The sequence below is a fragment of the Elephantulus edwardii genome, unplaced genomic scaffold (assembly GCF_000299155.1).
Source record: "Elephantulus edwardii isolate Elephantulus edwardi_28Jun2011 unplaced genomic scaffold, EleEdw1.0 scaffold00002, whole genome shotgun sequence".
In the NCBI taxonomy this organism is placed as follows: domain Eukaryota; kingdom Metazoa; phylum Chordata; class Mammalia; order Macroscelidea; family Macroscelididae; genus Elephantulus; species Elephantulus edwardii.
The window spans coordinates 40204334-40229006 of record NW_006399752.1 but is presented as its reverse complement, the minus strand read 5'-3'; the positions used below and the strand labels follow the sequence as shown (position 1 = coordinate 40229006).

Sequence of the window (24673 nt, the reverse complement as noted above, 5' to 3'; positions counted from 1 at the left end):
AGAAGACCCTCTATGAGATGGATTGATTCCGTGACTGGGGTAATCGGGATGGGTGTGTCAGAGGCGGTGCGGTTGGCGCAGGACAGAGCAGGGTTTAGGGCTGTTGTGCATAGGGTCGCTCTGAGTCGCAAACGACTCGACGGCACATAACAACAAACAACATACATGTGGTCAGAGATGCTGACATTCAGAGGGATCATCATGAGGCCTTCCAGTAAATGGTGAGCCAGGCAGACAAGAGGTATGTGGTTCGAGTCCCCTAGCTGCTCCACAGGAGTAAAAGAAGTTATCTCTTCCCAGACAACTTACTGCTTCTGAAAACTCACCGGTGGATAAGCTATGAATCAATTCCAATCTGACAGTATGTAACAGCAACCACAACAAGAAGCAGGTAAATACAAAGACATCATCAGTATCACAACACACAATAATTACAGCAATAAATCCATACTTACTAATTACTCTGCATACAAATAGATTAAAGGTACAAGTCAAGAGAAAGAGAATGATAGAATGGATAAGAGAACAGGTCTCATTAATATACTACCTGCAAGAAACTCATCTTAGACAAACAGAAATATGTTAAAAATCAAAGAATGCAAAAAAATATATACAGGCATTAATGGAAACAAAAAAGAACAAGAATGACGATACTAATTTTCAAGACAATATACTTGAAAGCAAAATTTCATGTAAAGAATAAGGAAAGGCATTTTTAAATGTCCAAAAATTTGATTCAACCAGATGACAGAGCCATAGTAAATACAGATGCACTCTATGAAAGTCGCCCAAAATACACCAAGAAAGCCTTAATAGAGTTGAAAACAGAAATAGACAACTTCACAATGTGAGGATGAGACTTTTACATATCACTGGTAATGAAAGATAAAACAAGTAGAAAGAACTTTTTTAATAATTTTTTTTACAGAGGTTTTGGATTTCCATTCATTCATTGCCGCAATTTTCTCCCTTCCCACCCCTCCCCACCAGCTCGCTTTCCCCTCCGAAGAGAGAAAAGAAAAAAAGAAAAAATTTCCTTCATTAGTATACAATTCCCACGTCCCTTCCCCCCACCCCCCACCCCGAGTACACTTCTCTATGCAACCTTAATTCTGGATTCCTGTGCTAACCATAATACTCAATCATATTTCACTTGAAAGAACATTTTTTAAAAGATGCAAACATATAAATGACGAAATCAACCGGCCTGAGCTCCTAAGCATGTAGAGAGCCACCGACCGAAGAACCACGCCCTCTCGTGTTACTCAGGCTTCATTTCCAAGAACAGGTCACATGTCAAATTACAAAGCAAGTATCAATAAATTTAAAACATTTTAAAGCACTGAAATAATACAAATAGTTTCTTGAACGAGAATCCTATAAATTTAAAATCAGTTCTAAAAAGCTCTGTTCCTTCGAGACAAGGATTCTGAGGCTTTGTCTGACATTCGTTGGGCATTTTGCAAGGAGAGACCAGTCCTTGGAAAGGGACATCATGCTTAGAAGGATGGAGAGATAGCACAAGAGAGGAAGACCCTTAATAAGATGGATCAACTCAGTGACTGGGGTAATGGAGATAGGTGTGTCAGAGACAATAAGGTTGGCACAGGATAGGGCAGGTTTCAGGGCTATTGTACATAGGATCTCGATGAGTTGCAAGTGACTCAATGGCACATAGCAACAATAACAACAACTAAAAAGATCAGGGAGAGGAATTAAAAAACTGAATAACACCTAGCTTAAAAAGTACTGGCTAATATTTACAAAATCATCGTTCCTGCATGCTGTGTAGAATTCCATTGTGGGAATGTACCAGAATTTCTCAATCCATTTGATTATGGTTGGACATCTGAAATGTTTCCATGTTCTTGAAATGGTGAATAGCACTGCTATGAACATTGGTGTGCAAGTCTCCATTTGTGCCTCAGTTCTCATTTTCTCAGCATATGTTCCAAGCAGTGGAATAGCTGAGACGTATGGAATTTCTATGTTCAACTTTTTTGAGGAAGCACCAAACTGCCTTTTATAACAGGCGTACCATTTTACAATCTCACCAACAATGTGTAAGAGTTCTTGTCTCACTACATCCTCTCCAATATTTATTACTTGCTGTCTTCTTTTGCCACTGTTACTGGAGTGAGATGATATCTCATTATGGTTTTGATTTGCATCTCTCTTATTGCCAGTGATTTGGAGCATTTCTTCATGTATCTGGTTGCCATTCGAATATATTCCTCTGTGAAAATTCTTTCCATGTCTTTTGCCCATTTTGTAATTGGGTTATCAGTTTTTTTGTTGTTTTTGCTTGTTTGTTTTTTGTGGAGGCCCAGACTTTTCATTATGAGACTCTTGTCTGAGATGTTATTACCAAATGTTTGTTCCTAGTCGGGAGGTTTTCTTTTCACTCAGTTACAGGACAAGTTTTTGATGTACACCTAACTTGGGAGGGACTGGAGAGCATTATGCTGAGTGAACTTACTCAGTCTCACAAGGACAAATATTGTGTAAAACACATTATTTTGAATGAGTATGATGATGGGGCAGAGGAGGGAGCAGAGGAATAAGGATGTGGGGGTGGAGTAGGGGATTAATCATGAGGTCATACAATTTAGTGGGCTGGGGAAATGAGGGAAATGGAAAGAATCTGGTCTGGAAAACAACGTATTCACATTTTGTAAACAAACGAGTATAGTAAAAAAAGAAAGAAAAAGAATACAAATATTTGGGCTTCCAAATGATTATGTTTTAAATTGGACAAATAATATTTTCTAAAAAAGAAATAAAATCCCTAAAATTAAAAAACAAGTAGTGACTAACAGAAGAAATGAAATAAGACAGTAAAACAGGGAGCTCTGGTGGCCTAGTGGTAAGGAGCTGCAACTACAATCCCAGAGGCACACGGTTCGAAGCCACCAGATGCTCTGCCGGGAAAGGAGGGACAATCTCCTCCTGTACCAGTCAGATCTGATTTGATGGTACACTTACACAAAAATAATAAAATAAATTTTAAAAATTTTTTAAAAAGGCATGTAAAACACCCTAGAAACAAGAATAACAACACAATATTCTATCCTCTTTGGAACATAGCTACAACAGTGCTCAGAGTCATACACTAGAAAGAAGGACCACAATCAACATCTTACCCAAACAGTTCCAACAATTAGAAAACAAGCAGCATCAATAAATAAAAAGTCCTACAATCCTACACTCTCCTAAAGAAAAGAAATAATAAAGACTGGAGTATAAGTAAGTTAAACAAACAACAGAAAAATATAAAAGCAGAAATAAGATGAAAGGTTGGTTCTTTGGAAAGATTGACCAAATTGTCTAAACAATGGTAAATTTCAAAAGGTGAACCAAAGTCTCACCATCCTTTCCTCTAAGAACATCCTGGTCGCACTTCCTTCAAGGCAGATTCGTTTGTTCTGTTGGCAATACATGGTATCTTCAATACTCTTCACCAACCACAATTCAAAGGAATCAATTCTTTTTAGGTCTTTCTCATTGCCCAACTTTCATATACACATGAAGCAACTAAAAATACCATGACGTGAGTAACATATACATTAGTCTTTAGTCTGAGATCCCTGCTCTTTATTCAATTGTTCAGCAACCTTTTAATAAGTAACTCATTGTCCATTATTGCCAGTTGAGTGTTTATTGTAAATTTAGGTATTTTTGTCTGATTCATATGTGTTAATAAATGAATGTTTTTGATACTGTTAGTATCAATTTCAGGGTTTTTTTAAACTGAATTCAATTTTTCAATAAAATTATCTATCCTTAAATTTTTACTTAAACCAAATTCCGTTTTTAAATAAAATCATCTGACTGTCCTTAAAGAAATGGCAAATGTAACAAAGGAAAAGAAAGTGAAGATGCACATGACAGAAATGAGACACACATTGAGCAACACACAACAGAACTAACCTAAATAAAAAAGATAATAACAGAATAAAACAAGGAGCTTGTACTCCAACAAAACTAAGAAGCTAGAAGACATGGACGAATTTCTGGAAATTACTAACCTAAACCACTAGGCCACCAGAGCTCCCTAATGCAAACTCTTGTTATTCTTATGTGCCGTTCAGTCACCTGAAACTCATAGCTACCCTATATACAACAGTCAGCCCTAACCCTGCTCTGTCTTGTGCCAATCTTACTGTCTCTGACTACACTCATAACTAAAGAAGACATTTAAGACATCATAATAACAAACAAACAAACAAGAAAACACTCAATGAAGGCGTTTTCCATTTAACTGATTTCATCTCCTTGTCAAAAATCAGTTGACCATAGGTGGATGGGCTGATATCTGGGTTCTCAATTGTAATCCATAGATCTATGTGTCTGTCATTGTACCAGTACTACACTGTCTTGACCACCATGGCAGGGCAATAGGATTTGAAATCAAGGAATGAGATGCTTCCTACCCTGTTTCTCTTTTTAAGGAGTGCTTTGCTTATTCAGGGTCTCTTCCATTCCAAATGAAATGAGAAATGGTCTTTTCCATCTTGTGGAAGAATGGAATTAATTGGTATTTGTATCAGGATTGCATAGAATGTGTAGATTGCTTTTGGTAGGATTGTCATTTTCACAATATTGAGTCTTCCTATCCAAGAGCAAGGTATACTGTCCCATTTCTCCAGGTCTCTTTTTGTTTCTTGTAGTGATGTTTTGTAATTTTTTTGAATAGGTCCTTTGTGTTTCTAGTTAGATTTATTCCCAAGTATTTAATCTTGTGATTAGCTATTGTGATGGGAATTTTTTTCTTTGCTTCAATTCTGTATTCTCTTTGTTACTGTAGAGAAATCAAATTGATTTTTGTTTGTTGATTTTGTATCCTGCCACTTTCCTGAATTGGTCAACTACGTCAAGTAGTTTTCTTGCTGAATCTTTAGAGTTTTTTAAGTATACTATCATGTCATCTGCATATAGAGATAATTTTTGCCTATTTGAATATCTCCTATTTCCTTTTTCTGTCTTATTGCTATCACTAAGACTTCCAATATAATATTAAATAGGAGAGGTGATAGTGGGCAATTTTGCCTAGTTTCTGTTTTCATGGGGAATGTCTTTAATCTCTCTCCATTGAGAATAATGTTGGCTCAAAATTGGAAAACTATCTGCAGAAAACTCAAGCAAGACCCACAACTCACACCATACACAAAAACCAACTCAAAATGGATCAAGGACCTAGGACTAAAACCAAGGACCATAGACTTCATCGGAGAAAAGCTTGGAAGACTTTTAAAAGCCCTAATCCACAACATGAACAGTCTTCCAAGCATCCTGAAAAACCCACAGCCAGGAGAAGATAATACAGATGAATGGGGCCTTCTAAGAATCAAATTCCTTTGCACATCCAAATACTTCTCCAACAGGGTAAAAAGGAAAGCCACAGACTGGAAAAGAGTATTTGATAATGACATGTTTGATAAGGGACTTATATCTAGAATTTATAAAATACTCTAGCACAAGAAGAAGATCAAGATAAACAACCCAACTGAAAAACGGGCGCAGGATATGAGCAGACACTTCACCAGAGAAACCATTCAGATGGCAAACACACACATGAAGAAATGCTCAAAATCCCTAGCTCTAAGAGAGATGCACATCAAAACAACTATGAGATATCATCTCACCCCAGTGAAAATAGCAAAATTCAACAAAGCAGCAAAAAACAAATGTTGGCAAGGTTGTATCCTAAAGAAACCAGAACTGCCACCCAAGCAGCTACATGCACATCCATGTTTATTGTTTCATTGTTCACAATAGCAAAGAGATGGAAACAACCCAAGTGCCCATCACAAATGAATGGATAGATAAGCTATAGTATATTTACACAATGGAATATTATGCAGCACTGAAAAACAAGGAATTAATAAAATACAAAATGGATGACCCTGGAGGACATTATACTGAGTGAAATATCTCAGTTACAAAAGGACAAATACTGCATGCCACTGTTATGAAACAGGACTGATATTGGTTTGGGGGAAAACTAAGAAAAGAGGGGATAAATAATGTACACTGCTTAAAAGGAATATATGTTTAGGTATTATTTGCATAACAACAGTCCAGATTAAAAGCTGCATAGTAAAGTGGATAGGGGTGGGGGTGGGGAATTGTACAACAATAAAAGAACTTTTCTTTAATAAATGAACTGGGTGAGAGGTGGGCAGGGAGGAAAATGTGCAACAATGAATGAATGGAAATCCAAGTTCTCTATAAACTTTTCATTATCCCTTTGCAAGTGACTCATTATTATTCTTGCTCTTCTTTTACTATTCTATCCTTATCTTTTAATTTGGAGAATTTGACTATAATATGTCTTGATGTTTTTCTTTTTGAGTCCGTTCTATCTGGTGCTTGTTTGTTGAGCTTCTTGGATGTGGATTTCTTTATTCTTGAAAATACCTGGGAAATTTTCTTCTAGTACCTCTTCCACAGTTTTCTCAGTGATTTCCCTGTCCTTCTCATATACTGGAATTCCAGTCATATGATTTTAATGTTGTCTTCATTTTCTTTACATCTCATCTCTAATTTTTCTTCTAGTATATTTCCATTGAGGCTCTTATCTTCCAACTTACTGACTCTCTGTTCCATCTCTTCCGTTCTACTTTTGTTTTTTCAATATAGAATGTTTCATAAATTTGTATGTCATCCATGCACAGGGGTCATGCTAATCTTCTTTGTATCATTCCAATTTTAGTATATGTGCTGTCAAAGAAAGCACCTGTAATACTTTTTTGTCCCTCTAGCATATTAGATAGTTCTGTCATTTCAGGCTTAATATTCTGGTTTGCATTTGCCTGCCTTTCTTTTATTTCCAGTACTGTCTTGGCTGTACCCTCTCTACCTTGTGATGATTTTTAAAGTTCTTGTACACCATTATCTATCGTTTTATTCTTTCTTCCATCTTTTACATGTTCTCCCATAGTTTTTCAAGTTGCTCCTCAATATATTTCTTCTGATTCCCTGTCTCTTGAACATTTTCTTTCTTAATGGATTTCATTGTTTTCCCCCCATAATATGTACCTTCTTCTGTAGATATTCAAATAAGTCTGCATCAATGTATTTATTCTGATTCTCTGTGTCTGGGGAATTCACTGGATCTGCAATATGCTCTGCTTTTTTAGAAGAGTTATTTTGGTCCTCCCCTGTCCCTGCCCATGATGTTTGAGGCAGCTTGCTGCTTTCTTGGCATTATGTGAATCTTTTTTTGGTAGCTATTAGGCTGTTATAAATGTATAATGTCGTAGGGGAGGGCAATGTTCTATGAAGGACCTATATGTCAGTGCTCCCCTTTTGACACAAGAGCTGCAGGTCCGCGGTCCAAAGTGGGGTGAGTGTTGTCCTCCAGAAATCATGGCTGGTCCACCCCTGTTCCTCTTTGGCTAAAGAAATCCCGAGCCTTCTCTGCATGTTGCCATCAGTAAAGTGCAAGGGCAGCAATATGTGACTGTAAATACACAGGCTGATCAGCACTATAGACCATTTGTTGAAGGCAGGCATCCCAACATGAAGAGAGAGTTATTGTGCCTCTTTAAAAATGAGAAATAGAACTACCATTGGCCCAGCAACACCTCTACAGATTATATAATAGAAGGAAATGAGAGTTGGGACATGAATTGGTATATGTTCACCAACGTTCATTGTATCACCATTCATAATAGCAAAGAGATGAAAACAACCAAATTACCCATTAATGGACAAATGGAAAAACTAACTATGGTAAAAAGAAATACAACGAAATCAATGTCATGCAACTCTTAAGAACACTCAAGAATCTGATAATATCTTCTACAGATAAACCTGGAGGACATCACGCTGAGTGAAATGATGTCATCACAAAAGATAAATATTAGAGGACCTCTGGTGGCCTAGTGGCAAGGAACTGCAACTACAATCCCAGAGGCGCACGGTTCACATCCACCAGATGCTCTGCCAAGGAAGGAGGGGCAATCTCCTCCTGTACCAGTCAGATCTGATTTGATGGTACACTCACACAAAAATAATGATTCAAAAAAAGATAAATATTGTGAGTTCATGACTTGTAAAAAGGAAATATTTATACAGTGAAGGAAATAGTCTTAACAGTTACCAGGGATAAGAAGTCTTAACTACAGAATGCAACATATGAGCCACAGAAGACTCACTTATTCACTGTTATCAAGTTGAAATAAACTCAGATCTATTTTCCAGCAAGTTTTCAGACCTGCAGATTGCCCATCTTCTTCCTGAGGGGTGGCTGGTGGATGCTAAGTGCCAGAGAGGAGTGGCCTTAGAGTAGCAACTCATCATCTTATAGACATTGAATGTAGCAAAAGACAATATATATAAAAAAGAGGTGATCAGTACAATAGCAATAAGAAAAAGATATGGAGACGTGCCTACAAGTTACAAACAGCATTGAAACAGATGAGGGAGAAAACCATTTAAAAGGGATATGTGATTAGGTATTATTGTCGTGACAGGAGTCTAGAATGAAGGCTGCATAGTGGAGTGGGCCTGGGGGAAGGGATTGTAAAACAATGAAAGAATTTTACTTTTCAAAGAGAAAAGTGTACTGGTGGGCAGAGAGAAAAGTACAACAATGAATAAATGGAAATCCAAAGTCTCTGTAAATTTTCATTAAAATGAATAATACAAAAATTTTTAAAAAGGTCTATCCTCATCTGGATTAAAGGAAAGTGAAGAAAATCAAAGAGTAGCAGACAAAGTGAAAAAAAAAAATGACAACTAGTGAACTATATGAACTTCATTCTGTACAAGCTAGAGACCAGAAGAGCGATATGGTGCTTAACTAACTACCTTTGCTGAACACTGTGAATGGTATCACGATAGAAGTTCCAGCAAGAAGAATGTGGAATAAAACTCAAGTTCACAGAAAAAGTCCATTTGATAGAGACTGACAGATCTCCTGTGACCTTGACCCTTAGCCACCCCTCACATCTGCAACTGAAATCACCTCTGTGACTCAACCTTCAGCCACAAGACAAACTAAGGTTTATAAAGTTTTCAGAAATATAAGAAGAGACACACTCAATAGAACAATCAAATAAACAAAACCAAAGGGGCTACATTTGCCCAGGGTTAAAGCTCAGAAAGTAGGAAGGGATCTGCAAGAAGAATGGAAACGTGGAACAATAGGAGGTGGAAAGAGTTGTTATGATGTGAGAATCGTGTTCATTAGAGCAAGAAGTAATGTACATGGATTGTTCAATGGAGAAAGAATTTTCTCTGCAAACTTTCATTCAACTCAGAATAAAGATTTCCTAAAACAAAATGCCATCACGCCTTGGCATGTCTTTGGAATGTCACATCCAAGCAAAATCAATGTACCCTTTTTGACGTGTGTTTTACTCTGACCCACAGTCCTTTGGTTCTCTCGTTAGACTAGAAGCTGCTTTGAGCCCTGGGCCATCACTGTGCTGCTCAGGACAAGTGCTGACAGCTGCTTGGTGACATATGTTCAGTGAATACGTGGTTGAGTTGCTCAGTTGTTAAGTGCTCCTTGCACATGAGGTATGAGCAAGATTTGAGAAAGTCCAACATGAGAGACAAAAATGTCTCTCAAGGCTCTGACCTCCAGGCCCTACACACATAGGTCCCTTGGGGTGCAGACATCAGCTGGAGATATCCTAGGGATCACACTTACATGTATTAAGACTTTTAGTCATACTTTAACCTGACCATCTGTGCCATAATGTAAATGATAGAACAGTTCAGTGGGACATGAATATATTTATGAATGAGTAAATACATACTTACTTGGGATGTGTGCTCAGGGATATTTTTCTTACTGGGATGCCTATCAGAGTACTTTGTCGTAGGAATAGAAGAAGATACAGAATTCCCCAAACTTACTGAAAGGCTTTTGCCATGCCTTCTCTGGGTAGTTTCCTCCTATCTCCCTATTGACACTTTATTTAATTCCAACCACCACCGTGGCCAGGAAGAGCCAATGAGATCTTAGATTTCCCCTAGTGCTGTCTCTCTTTTAGCACCAAGTATTGGATATTAATTAAGAAGGTTCAGCATCTATGCAGTAAAGATGTCTTAGAGACTTGGTCCTTTTTACTCAACTGGTGCAGAAGGAACTAAGTTCAGATAACTGAAGTTGTCTGCAGGTGTGATATTCCCAGTAGTTAAAGCCGTAGGGACCTGGAGCCTACTCTCTCAGCCCTCTGGCTATTCTGCTGTAGGTTGTCCCTGCGTGGGGGTCTCACCGTGGGTATTTCTGTTTCATCCATGTGGAGAGGAGCTCTTCACTGAGTGCGTCCTCCAGTTGCTGCATCTTCCCTGGATTGGGCAGGATGAATATGGCTGTGGCATTGCCCACATAGTTCATGAAGAGCACCGTACTGGACAGCTCCTCGGATGTGTAGAAGTCAAACATGCCCTGGCGAATCATCATGGGCACTGTGACTGTGGTCTCCTTATCCACATAGAAGCTCTCATTTTGAGTGTGCTCTTCTTTGAAGGGCTTCTCCCATTTGCCTAGAGACAAAAAAGGAATTAGTTTGGGCTGAGGCCAAGGCTTAGATCAGGGTTGTGGTCTAAAGGCTCAAAGTAATCTTTGATCTCCCCTTTGAAATACTTCTCTCTGACTCTCGGTGTCTCTCTGTACGTTGTTGTTGTTGGGTGCCATTGAGTTGAGTATGACCCATAGCGACCCTATGGCCAACAAATCTGAACCCTGCTGTATCTTGTGCCATCCTCACACTTCTTGACACTTGAGAGCCCATTGTGGCAGTCACCGTGTCAATCCGCCTGGTTGAGGGTCTTCCTCTCCTTTGCCAGTGACCCTCCACCTTTTCTGGCATCATGCCCCTCTCTCAGGAATAACCCCTCCTAGCAACATGCCCGAAGTAAGTGAGGTGAAACATCATCATCCTTGCCTCTAAAGAGCACTCTGGCTGCACTATCTCCAAGATATATTTGTCTGTTCTTTTGGCCATCCACAGAATATTCAGTGCTCTTCTCCAACACAATAGCTCAAAGGCATCAATTCTTCTGTCATTCTCATTCATTGTCTAGCTCTTAGATGCATAGTGAGTAATTGGAAAGACCATTGCTTGAATCAGACACACTTTAGTCTTCAAACTGACATATTTACTCTTCAATAATTTAGAGAGATCCCAAATTACAGAGTTTCTCAGTGCAATGCATCTCCTGATTTCCTGATGCTGGTGCCAAGGGTGTTAATTGTGGGTCCAAGTAAGATGAAGTTGTTGACAGTTTCAATCTCTTCTCCACCCATCATGATGTTACATATTGGTCCAGTGATTAGAATCTCTGTTTTCTTGGTATTGAAATGTAATCCATACTGAAGGCTGCATTTTGCAATAAGTGCTTCAAGTCCTCCTCACTTTCAGCAAGCAAGGTTGTGTCATCTGCATAATGCAGGTTATTGATGAGTCTTCCTTTGATTTTGATGCTATATTCCTCTTCTTAGAGTCCAGATTCTAGAATAATTTGCTCAGCATACAAATTGAGTAGGTATAGAGAAAGAATATAGCCCTGATGCACTCCCTCCTTCATTTTAAACTACATAGTGTTTCCTTGCTCTCTGTTCACACAACAGCTTACTGGTCTTGGTATAGGCTTCATATGAGTGCAATTAAGTGCTCAGGGATTCCAATTCTTCTCAGTATTAATCATAACTTGTTATGATCCACACAGTCAATGCCTTTGCATAGTTAAAAAACATAAATAGATATTCTTCTAGTATTCTTTATTTCATCCAGGATCCATCCAACATCAGCAAAGATCTTCTTAGTGTCAAGGCCTCTTCTAAACCCTGATTTAAATTCTGGCAGTTCCCTAAATATCTAATATTCTTGCCATTTGAACGACCCAGGGCTTATCTCTCTGTATAAATGGGCAAAAGTTAAATTAATCCAGCTATTGACAGGCTCTTGGTCAGACAGGTAGTCCGAGACTAGAGAAATATTCCCTGTGGTCATCACAGAGACTCAGAGATTCTCACCTGACTGGGAAGACGCTAGGGCTTTATTTACAAGTATCTGTTCAAAGATAGTGAATGTGCTTGACATTTGTGTCTCTGTGAGTTTGGTTTGGAAGTGACCAGTAAAAGTTACTGGGTGAAATCTGACACTTCCCAAGTCATATTACAGCACCACTTTACCATGAAAGTGGACAATCCAACTAGAATTCAAAGGAAATGTCCTTTTTGTTTCTGTTCGGATTTTTGTTGTGATTTTAGTAAAAATTGACAAAGAGATTGGTTTTCATTCACATGCATTTTCCTCTCTCCCCCAAATCACTTTGTAATGCACACCCTGCTTTAGATTATCTTTCCTATGTCTATAATCATCTACTCATTTTGGATAATATTTCCCTTTACCTGTTTCAGTGTTTATTATCTATCCATTCTTATTCTGCTTTCTTTCCCCAACCTCCACTGCACTCATCTTATGGCTCTAACAGTAGTCTCATACAATATTTGTCCTCTAGTGACTGAGATATTTCACTCAGCATTATGTCTTCCAAACTCATCCATAGTGTTTCACGATTTCATTGTTTTAAAGGGCTGTGTAATATTCCCGCTGCGTAGATGCTCCACTGTTTCTCTATTGATTCTTTGATGGGCACATGGGCTGCTTCCATCTTTTAACTATTGTGAACAATGTTGCAATAGACATGGATGTGCATCCATCTGTTTGTGTTATAGCTCTGATTTATCTCGGATATATTCCATATGTGTAGGCTGGGTTTAGAAGAGGCCATGGCACTAGGGATATTATAGCTAATGTTACATGAATCTTGGCTGGAAGCAGAGAATACCAGAAGAATGTCTGTCTGTGTTTCATTGACTATGCAAAGGCCTTTTACTGTTTGGATCACAACAAACTGTGGCTGCCTCTGAGAAGAATGAGAATCCTTGAATATTTTATTGTGCTTATGCGAAACCTATACTTGGACCAGGAGGGAGTTGTCAGAACAGAGCAAGGAAACATTGCATGGTTCAAAATCAGGAAGGGTGTATGGCAGGGATTGGTCCTAGCTCCATACTTTTTGAACCTATATGCAGAATAGATCATCCAGGAGCTGGAGTATATGAGGAGGAATGTGGCGTCAGGATTGGAGGAAGACTTATCCACAAGCTGCATTATGCAGATGACACAACCCTACTTGCTGAAACTGGGGAGAACCTGAAGTACGTGCTGCAGAAGGCCACGCACTGCAGCCTTAAATATGGATTGACGCTCAACATCAAGAAAACAAAGATTCTCACTGCTGGGCCAATTGGCAGCATTATGATAGATGGTGAAGAGATAGAGATTGCTTATAGTTTGCTTAGCTCCACAATCAACACTTTCTTTTCACTCTGTTGGAGAATTTTTTAAAATAAAACCCTTTTTATGTACACAGAAATTTGATTTTTAGAAGGTCTCATTCATCTATTTTATCATCTTCTGGTTATGGAGGATTTGTTATGTTTGAAAGTTTACCCATGCCATAAATTAGGGATTTTATATTAATTCTTGTTTTTTCTTTGATAATCTTGATAGTTTATTGTTTTCTCTCTAAGTCTCTAATTCACCTTTTGTAAATAGTGTGAGGTATGGTTCTTGTTTCAGTTTTCTGCAGTTGGATGTCCAACTTTGCCAGGACCCTTTGTTAAAGAGGCTCTCATTTTATACATTTAATTGAGTCTGTCTGCTTGTAAAAAATAAGTTGACCATAGGTAAAAGTGTTGAGTCTCTGGGTTCTTGTTTCTAATCCATTGATTGATGTGTCTGTTGCTGTACCTGTACCATGCTGTCTTGATTACTGTGATTGTAGTAGGCTTTGAGGTGGGAGTGTGATGCCTCCTACATTATTTTTCTTTTTCAGTAGTGTTTTACCTAATCAGGGTCTCTCTCTTTTCTAGACAACATTGGATATTGCCTTTTCCATTTCAAGAATGGCGTAAATATCTGTCTTGGAATTGCATTGAACTTATAGATTGCTTTAGTAGAATTGGTATTTCCACAATATTGAGTCTTCGTATCCATAAGCATGGTATATTCTTCCATTTATCTAGCTCTTTTTGTTTCTTGTAGTAGTGTTCTTTTACTTTTCTTTATATGTCTTTTGTGTCTCTACTTATATTTTTTTTCTAAAGTATTTCATCTTGTGGTTAGCTATGGTTACTGGTACTGTTTTTTTTATTTCCTTTTCTATGTTTTCTTTGCTAGAGAAATTCTGCTTATTTTTATATGTTGATCTTATATCATACTACTTTGCCTAATTGGCCAATCATGCCTGATTTTTTATTTTTGGCTTAGGGTTTTCTAAGTATACTTAAGTATACTTATCTATCTTATCTATACTTAAGTATCATATCTTCTGCATATGTTGTTGTTATGTGCCGTCGAGTCATTTGCGACTCATAGCGACCCTATGTACAACAGCCCTAAACCCTGATCTATCCTGTGCCAATCTCATTGCCTCTGACACACCCATCCCGAGTACCCCAGTCACTGAATCAATCCACCTCATAGAGGGTCTTCCCCTCCTGCGCTGTCCCTCAACTCTGCCCAGCATGATGTCCCTCTCTAAAGACCTGTCTCTCCTTACAACATGTCCAAAGTATGTCAGGCGAAGCCCCAGAATCCTTGCCTCCAAGGAGCAGCCTGGTTTAACCCTCTCTAGGATGAATCTATTTGTTTTCTTGGCAGTCCATGGTACATTCAATACTCTTCTCCAGCACCACAGCTCAAAGGCATCAATTCTCCTTCTATCCTCCCTAGTCATTGTCCAAATCTCTGATGCATAACAAGTGATTGCAAAAACCATGGCCTGTATCAGGCGCACCTTAGTCTCCAGAGAGACACTGTTGCTCTTGAGTACTCTAGGGAGGCCCTTAACCGCATATATATAGAGACAGTTTTATCATTTCTTTGCCAGTGTGGCTGCCTCTTATTTCCTTCTCTCCCCTATTGCTCTTTCTGGGTCTTACAATGCAATACTGAGTAAGAGTGGTGATAGTAGACATCCTTGCCTGGTCCCTATTCTCAAAGGGAATGCTTTTCATCTCCATTGAGAGTGATGTTGGCTATTGCTTTAGAGTATATACTCTTAATTATGTTTAGGAAAATCCATTCTATTCTTATTCTATTGAATGCTCTTATTAGAAAAGGTTATTGAATTTTGTCAAAAGATTTTTCCACATGAAAAACTACGTTCCACAAATATGAAAACCTAGAAGAAATGGACAAATACTTAGAAAGCCACAACCTATCCAAACTGACACAGACTGAAGTTAGACACTTGAACAGAGCCATCCCAAAACAAGAAAGTGCTGCTAGGAATGTATCTCAAGGAAATAAAATCTCAGGCTGCTCTGGAGGACTTGGCAAAAAATAAAGCCCTAGGAATTGATGGAATATCGATTGACATATTTCAACAAACAGATACTGCCCTGGTTGTGCTTATCAAATTGTGCCAAGGAATTGGGAGGGCAACTACTTATCCAACTGACTGAAAAAGATCAATATTTATTCCCATTCCATAAAAAGGTGACCTGACAGAGTGTGGAAATTATCGAATAATATCACTAATATCACACACTAACAAAATCCTGCTAAAGATCATCTAGAAATGACTGTAACAGTACATTGACAGAGAACTACCAAAAATGCAAGCTGGGTTTAGAAGAAGTTGTAGCACTAGAGACATTATAGCAAATGTCAGATGGATCTTAGCAGAAAACAAAGAATACCAGACGAATGTCTATCTGTATTTCATTGACTTTGCACAGGCATTTGTGTGGATCACAACAAATTGTGGCCAGCTTTGAGGAAAATGGAAATCCCAAAACATCTGAATATACTTATGTGAAACCTAGACTTGGACCAGGAAGCAGTCCTCAGAACTGAGCAGGGAAACACTGCATTTTTCAAAATCAGGAAAGGAGTATGTCAGGGATGCATTGTATCTCCATACTTTTACAATTTGTATGCAGGACAGACATTCAGAAGCAGGGCTTTATGAGGAGGAATGTGGTGGCATCAGGATTGGCGGTAGATTCATCAACAATCTGCGTTATGCAGAAGACACAACCTTGCTTGGTGAAACTAAAGAAGACCTTAAGCGCAAGCTATAGAAGGTCAAGGACTGTAGTCTTTAATATGGATTAAAGCTTAACACCAAGAGATCAAGATTGTTAACAACTATAGCTTGTTCAGCTCCACAATCAATACTCTTAACACCAGCAGTCAGGAAATCAAAAGACTAATTGCATTGGGAAAATCTGCTGTCAGGGACCTCTCCAGAATGCTGAAAAGCAATGATGTCAGTCTAAAAACTGAGGTGTGCCTAATCCATGGTATTTGGAATTACTTGCTATGCATCAGAGAACTGGACAATAACTAAAGATGACAAAAGAAGATTCTATGCCTTTGAATTGTGGTGCTGGAGAAGAGTCTTATACATACTATGGATTGCCAAAAAACCAAATAGGTCTGTCTTCTTGTTGTTATGTGCTATTGAGTTGCCTTTGACTCATAGTGACCCTATGTACAACAGGCCAATCTCACTGTCTCTGACACACCTACCCCCATTACTCCAGTCATTGAATCAATCCCTCTCATATTGGGTCTTCCTCTTTTGCGCTGCCTCTCCAACTTCCCAAGCATGACGTCCCTCTCCAAGGACTGGTTCCTCCTTGCAACATGTTCAAAATATGTCAGATGAAGCTTCAGAATCCTTGCCTCCAAGGAGCAACCTGGTTTCACTCTCTCTAGGAGAAACCTGTTTGTTCTCTTAGCAGTCCATAGTATATTCAATACTCTTCTTCAATTCCACAGTTCAAAGGCATTAATTTTTCTATCATTCCTAGTCATTGTCCAGTGCTCTGACGCATAGCAAGTGATTGCAAAGACCATGGGACCTTAGTCTCTAGAGTGATGTCATTGCTCTTTAGTAATTTGGAGAGGTCTCTACTGCAGACTTTCCCATTGCAATACTTTTTTTTTAATTTCCTGGCTGCTGGTGCCAAGAGTGTTGATTGTGGAGCCAAGCAAACTAAATCTGTTAACAATCTCAATCTCTTCCCAACTATCATGATCCTGCCAATTGGTCCAGTGGTGAGAATCTTTGTTTTCTTAATATTGAGCCTCAATCCATATTGAAGGCTGCAGTCCTTGACATTCTGCAGCAAGAGCTTCAGGTCCTCCTCAGTTTCAGCAGGCATGGGAATCCCAGAACGCTTGAGCATGCTAATGAGAAACCAATACTTGGACCAGGAAGCAGTCGTCAGAACAGAGCAAGGAAGCACTGCATGGTTCAAAATTGGGAAGGCTGTACACCAGGGATGCATCCTATCTCCATACTTTTTCAATCTATATGCAGAACAGATTATCCAGGAGGCTGGGCTCTATGAGGAGATATGTGGCATCAGAACTGGATTCATCAATAATCTATGTTATGCAGATGACACAACCCTACTTGCTGAAGCTGAGGAGGATCTGAAGGTCTGTCCTGGAGAGGGTGAAACCAAGTCTCTTCATGGAGGCTAAGATTTTGAAGTTCCAGATCTCATACTTTGGGTACGTGGCCAGGAGAGACCAGCCTTGGAGAAGGACATCATGTTTGGAAGGGTGGAGGAACAGCACAGGAGAGGAATATCCTAGATGAGATGGATTTTTACAGTGGCTGGAGCAATTGGGATTGGTGTGTTGAAATTAGTGAGACTGGCTCAAGACAAGGCAGGGTTCAGAACTGCTGTACATAGGGTTGCAGGTTGTAGGCAATTCAACAGCACATAGCAACAACAAAGAATCACCAAAAAAAGTTATAGACCAATATCTCTCATCAATATGGATGCAAAAATTCTTAACAAAATAAACACTAACTTATAGACTCCAATAACATATCAAAAGAGCTAATACATTATGACCAAGTGAGATTCATAATAGGCATTCAAGGATGGCTCAATGTAAGAAAGACAATAAATATAACCCATAACATCAAAAAAACAAAAGGCAAGAATGAAGAGATATATTCTTTTAAGTATTCAGAACACTTTTCCCGGGTTCAACACCACAAACATAGGTCCTTATGGAAGCTACCTCTTTATTATATCAGAAGAGCATCACTATCAAGACAGGTAAGAGTGGGGATGTGTTTTGGAGGTCACTGAGTCCACTTTTCTTATTAGCAGGAGGGAATGACTGAGGCAAGAAAAAGGATGTAGCCAGCCTAGAGTCCCAGCACATGCGTGGCACTTGGGGTCACTCTATATTACACTGCTTTGCATCCAGAGGAAAGGAGCCATTCTCATGAAGCAAACAGCTATTGTCTTAATTCAATCTCTCACCCAATTTATTTACATGGGACATTCTAGAAATGGCCATAGAACAATTAAACATGGATATAATCTGTCGCTAAGGTCTAGTAGAAGAGTAAAGGGTCATAACAGGAGAAGACAACCATGAATGAGATGGTTTCACATTGACTGTGGCAATAGGGACATGTAAGTCAGAGATGGTGAGACTGGCTTAAGATAGGGCAAGGTTTAGAGCTATTGTTCACAGGGTCAACAGCAACAACAGCAGTACATTATAGCACTTTAAAGACTCGAGATTGGGTGACAAGCTCAGGTATGATGTTCAACATAGTCCTATGTGCTTTAATTTTTTAAGCCTAAACAGAAGATTTCAAAAGGCAGAGCGGCAAGACAAAGTAAAGTATTATAATGAAATGCGCAAAGAGCTGGAGTTAGAAAATCAAAGGGGCTGAACTCACTCAGGATTTCTTACTCTCAAGGAACTGAAGAAGAAATTCAAGCCTCAAGTTATAATACTTAAGGATGCTTTGGGCAGAATATGAAATGATCCTGCAAGTATTAAAAGAAGATGGAAAGAGTATACAGAGTCATTATACCAAAAGGAATTGGCAAACACAGAATAGTTTAATGAAACAACATATGAACTAGAACCTGTGGTGATGAAGGAAGTTCAAACTGCTTTGAAAGAATTGGCTAAAAATAAGGCCCCAGGAATTGATGCTATAACAATTAACATATTTCAACTAACTGATGCTGCCCTAGATGTGTTAACCAAGTTGTGCTAAGAAATCTGGAGAACAACCACTTGGCCAACTCACTGGAAGAGATCTATATTTGTTCCCATTCCAAAGAAAAGTGATCCCATAGTGTGGAAATTATCAAACAATATCATTAATATCACATGCAAGCAAGATTCTGCTGAAGATTACCCAAAAACGGCTTGAACAGCACATCAATAGAGAACTACCAGAAGTGTAGGCTGGGTTTAGACAGGGACATGGTACTAGAGATATTGGAGCTAATGTCAGATGTATCTTGGCTGAAAGCAGGGAGTACCAGAGGAATGGCTATCTATGTTTCATTGATTATGCAAAGGTGTTTGACTGTGTGGATCACAACAAACTCTGGCTAACTCTGAGAAGAATGGGAATCCCAGAACAGTTGATCGTTCAAATATGAAACCTATACTTGGACCAGGAGACAGTCATCAGAACGGAGCAGGGAAACACTGCAGGTTCAAAATTGGGAAGGGTGCATGCCAGGGATGTATCCTATCTCCATACCTTTTCAATCTTTATGCAGAACAGATTATCTGGGAAGTTGGGCTCTATGAGGAGAAATGTGGTATCAGAATTGGAGGAAGATACATCAACAATCTGTGTTATGCAGATGAAACAACCCTGCTTACTGAAACTGAGGAGGACCTGAAGTGCTACTGTGGAAGGTCAGAGAGTGCAGTCTTCAGTATGAATTGAGGTTCAATATCAAGAAGACAAAGATTCTCACCACTGGGCTGAATGGCAGCATCATGATGGATGGTGAAGAGATTGAGATTGTTCATTTTTACTTTGCTTGGCTTCACAGTCAACACTCTTGGCACCAGCAGCCAGGAAATTAAAAGACATGTTGCGATGGGAAAGTCTGCAGTTAGAGACCTCTATAAAGTACTGAAGAGCAACAATGTCAGTTTTGGAGGCTAAGGTGTGCCTGATACATGCGATGGTGTTTGCAATCACTTACTGTGCATCAGAGAGCTGGACAATGACTAGGGATGATAGAAGGAGAATTAATGCCTTTGGGCTGTGGTGCTGGAGAAGAGTATTGAATATACCATAGACTGCTAGAAGAACAAACAGGTTTGTCCTGGAAAGGGTGAAGCCAGGCTTCTTAGAGGCAAGAATTCTGAAGGTTTGTCTGACATATTTTGGACATGTTGTAAGGAGGACAGGTCCTTGGAGAGGGACGTCATGCTTGGGAGGGTGGAGGGATAGCGCAGGAGAGGAAGATCCTCGATGAGATGGATTGATTCAGTAACTGGTGTCATGGGGGTAGATGTGTCAGAGACACCGAAGATAGAGCAGGGTTTAGGGCTGTTGTACATGGGGTCACTATGAGTTGTAGGCAACTCAACGGCACATAACAACAACAACAACAACAACAACAAAACTATTTGATGTCAAATCAATTCCACACATGGTGACCTCATGTAGAGTAGAATGGATGATGTTCAGAAATAGACTACTAGGCATTTCTTTAAAGGTGGTCTCTTACTTCCAATCTTCTGATCAGTAACCAAGTGCACTGTGCAGTCACATCACTTAAAAGACTCACTAATTTGCTCCATTGGCTGTTTGTAATCATGTAGGAGCAAGACTTTTCTTATTTCTGTGTTACAGATGGCAAGCTAGAACATTAGTGAGGCAAAGCTACTACTCCCTCACCATGCAGATATAGTAAGAAGTAGAGTGAAGATTTGAACCCAGGTCTTTCTGACTTTGACTCCAACATTCTTTACTTTAGGTCTTTGAAACATATTACATGACACACTATTCCCTTCATATGCTCTTTAAAAAAAATAGCTCTACAGTTTCGGGAATGTTCCACATTCCACCCCTCTCTCTAGTAGAGATTTGTAATGTATTAAGACATTATAGGTCCTAAATAGGTTGTCAATGAGGTAGATGACTTAACTCAATTTATCCTAGCATTTCTCAAAATTATTTGATGGTGGAAGGATGCTTATTGGTTGCAGGTGGTAAAAGTAATGATCATCAAGAGATTGATTGACATCCCCTATGTTGAATCACCAAGAGAATTTTAAGAACTGAGTCTGAGAGTGTATGTTAGGATGTTTCCATTGGAACCAGCCATGTCAAATTATGGCTAATATGGAGAAATATGGGAATACCAGAACAGTTAATTGTGCTCATGTGAAATCTATACCTAGACCAAGAAGCTGTTGTGTGAATAGAGAAATTAACACTACATGGTTTAAAATTAAGAAAGATGTGAGTCAGGATTGTATCAATATGATTGCACCTCAACATCAAGAAAACAGAAATTTGGTGGAAGCAGAGGGTTGAGGATGTGCAGGGGCAGATTAATCATGGGGTTGCACAATTTGATGGGTGGGGAAGTTAGGGAAATGGGAAGGAACTAATGTGAAAAACAATGTAATAGAATTTTGTAAACAAATTATTATAATAAAAAAGAAAGGGAAAAAATTCTCACTGAGTTAATAAGTGATATCATGATAGATAGAAAAAGGAGTGAAACTATCATTGATTTCATCTTACTTGGAATCACAATCAATACAGTTGGTACCAGCAGTCAGGAGATCAGGAGATATGTTGCACTGGGAAAGTCTGCAGCCAGGGACCTTTCCAAATTATTGAGGAACAATGATGTTACTTAGAGAACTAAGGTGCTCCTGATTCAGGCCATGGACTTCTCAATCACTTGCTATGTATCTGAGAGCTGGAAAATGAGTAAGGATGACAGAAGAAAACTTGGTGCCTGTGAACTGTGGATTTGGAGGAGTGTACTGAGTTTCCCATAGACTGTCAAAAGAACAAACATATGTTTTGGAAAACTTGCAACCAGAGTGCTCCTTAGAAGCAAGGATGGTGAAGTTCCAGCTCTCATATTTTGGGCAGGATGTTAAGAGAGGTTATTTCTTGGAGAAGGACATTACGCTTGGAAAAGGTAGATGGACAGAGAAGGAGAAGACGACCCGCAGACACTGTGACTGCATCTATGGGCTCAAGTGTGTCAGAGATGGTGAGGGTGGCACAAGACAGGACAGGGTTCAGATATATACTCAACTCTCTGACACCTAACAACAGCAACAACAAATGGGACCCAGTTCAAGCTGATTGTGCAACTTACCTTTAAAGAAAATGTAATTCACCAGAGCAAGAACTGTTTCTTGGTCAAGTTCTTTAACCAAGTCTACAATTTTCCCCTGGGTTCCCTGCTCCACATAAGTATTGATCTGCTTCTTGGTTGCTTCAGTGTTCATGAAATTAACAGAGAAGGCTTCTGAGTAATACAGTTTCTTAGCATCCTCCAAAAACTTCTTCTCTAGCTGCAGATTCTCTTGGATGAACAGCCCATTGCCTGTGGTCAGCTGGACCTGGCTGTTGGACTGATTGAGGGTGTGGAGGAGGTGTTGGAAGCCGTCATGAATCTCGCTCTCAGTTATCTCCGTGAGATTGAACTGCAGGCCTTCGAGGATCTGGGTGTGGGTTTCAGACTTGGCCCCAGTGGAAAGCAGGGCTAAGGCTATAGAAATGCTCACCGGGGAGAAGAAGATGTTGGTGGTGTTGGACTGATGGGCCACCTCACGGTACAGTCTGAAGGCGAAGTCGACCAGGTGTGGGGCGATCTTGTGATAGGCTGCTGTCTGGTGCTGGTCATGACCATGTTTGGTCACATCTGTTTCCTGGGCATTGACTCCAGGGAGGCTCTTGATCAGGGAGCTGGGAGCCAAGCAGCACAGGCCTGCCAGCAGGAGGAGGCCCCAAGAGATTGAGGATCGCATTGTCCTGCAAGAGAGAGAAGAGGGCGCCAAGCTCTGAGTCAAGTGGTCATGTCATGCCTCCCACTACATTTTACATAAGAAGACAGAATTGGCAGAATCTTCAGAGAGACTTTGGGGTCAGGCCAGGCTGGGGTTCAAAGACTTGTGCAAATGTTGCAGTACAACTGGATCAGGAGCCGGGTGGCCTGAGTTAGGTTTCCACACAATGTAATATCTGGCACAGGTTTTTATTTGTCCCCATTTTCGTCATCCACAATACAGGGTGATCATAATAGCATTTCAGAGGATTGTTGTGAACATTGAATGTTCTAATTCAGGCTACTAGCCTAGCAGTTGAAGAGCAGGCTGAGATTGTTCATTCTTGATCGGGTTGGGGACCACCCAGACCAGGCTAAAGGGGGGCAGGGAGGGACTTCCTGGGCTACTCTTACTCTGATGAGAAGGAGCCCATATCCAAAGTTCCATGCTCCTGAGGTCTGTCACCACCCAGAGACTCTCCCCTTTAAAATACTTACAGTTCACAGTCTAAGAGCTGCTAGGTGACCAAGGCTGAGGGGGACAGAGCCTCGTGCTGGTCTGGATTTAAGCAGTAGACACTGAAGAGCAAGGGGGAGGCTGGTAGTGATTATTAACCAGGGTCAACATAGTTATTAGAAGAGCAAACAGAATCAGAGTCCATTGACTGGATATTGCGTTGCTTCCCAGATGTGCCTGGCTTGAGTTGCACACAGCCCTCGGCTCCACGCACCACTGGTAGTCACCCTGCTGGTTCATTAGCCAGTGTCTTGTATTTGAGGTGAGGTGATGTAAGTCATGGACTCTCCAGGACAGACATACCTGGATTACTGAGACTCCATGAGCACAATGGGTGTCCCAGAGTGTTCCATGAGAGGGTGGCTTTGGGTGAGGCTAACCTTGCTAGACTATAGCTTGAACTTCAAGCTGAAGAGATGTGTGGACTCTGGCAATTGTTTTTGCCTCTTTCAACCCGGGAATGTTTTCATCTACCTCACGCATCATCTGCATCATTGCTCAAAGTCCTGGCTCCTAGCGCTGTTATTAGGGCTAAAGAGTTGTTGTTGTTAGAGCAATTAAGCTGACTACAACTCATAGTCACACCATGAACAACAGATCGGAACTGTGCGCTAATTTGCACCGTCCTCCCAGATTCTGCAATACTCAAGCACTCACTCTGTGGCAGTTGCTGTGTCAATCCTTTTCATTGAGGGTCTTCTCTTCCACCGACCCTCCATTTATTTTTCCAAGAACAATGTCTTTTTCTAAAAGACAGGATTGTCTTTTAAAGACTGATGTCTCTTCATAACATTTCTAAAGTTTGTGAGACAAAAATTTCACTATCCTTATAAGAGGCATCCAGGCAGCACTTCTTTCAAGACTGGGTTTGCCTGGTTTTTGGCATTTCATTGTATAATCAACACTCTTTTCCAACACCACTATTTAAAGATGCCAACACTTCAGTCTTTGGAACTTGTTGTCCACCTATCACATGCATGTGATGTTGTTGTTACTGTTGCAGTTCTTAAGCGCCATTGAGTTGACTGCAACTCATACTACACCTTGGTTTGTTGTTACTGTTGTTGTGAGATGCTATTAAGTCCAATACAACTCATGTTGTTGTTGTTATGTGCCATCAAGTTGCCTGCGACTCCTAGCCCACTCCCTGTACAACAGCCCTAAACTCTGCTCTTTCCTGTGCCAATCTCACTGTCTCTGACACATCTACCCACTTTACCCCAGTCACTGAATCAGCCCATCTCATTGAGGGTCTTCTTCTCCTGTGCTGTCCCTCCACCCTCCCAAGC

At 39.9% G+C, this 24673-nt stretch overlaps 1 protein-coding gene across 1 annotated transcript in view; it reads right to left on the bottom strand.

Moving 5' to 3' along the window:
• The window catches only part of LOC102875569 (alpha-1-antitrypsin-like), a 32231-nt gene extending 9381 nt beyond the window's left edge, over positions 1-22850 (bottom strand). The window contains exons 1-2 of the mRNA XM_006879200.1: positions 22196-22850; positions 10236-10506 (exon numbers count right to left, since the gene is read on the bottom strand). Of these exons, the coding sequence (XP_006879262.1) occupies positions 10236-10506; positions 22196-22850 (926 nt within the window). The remainder of the gene's footprint in view (positions 1-10235; positions 10507-22195) is intronic.
• Between the last annotated feature and the right edge of the window lie 1823 nt (positions 22851-24673).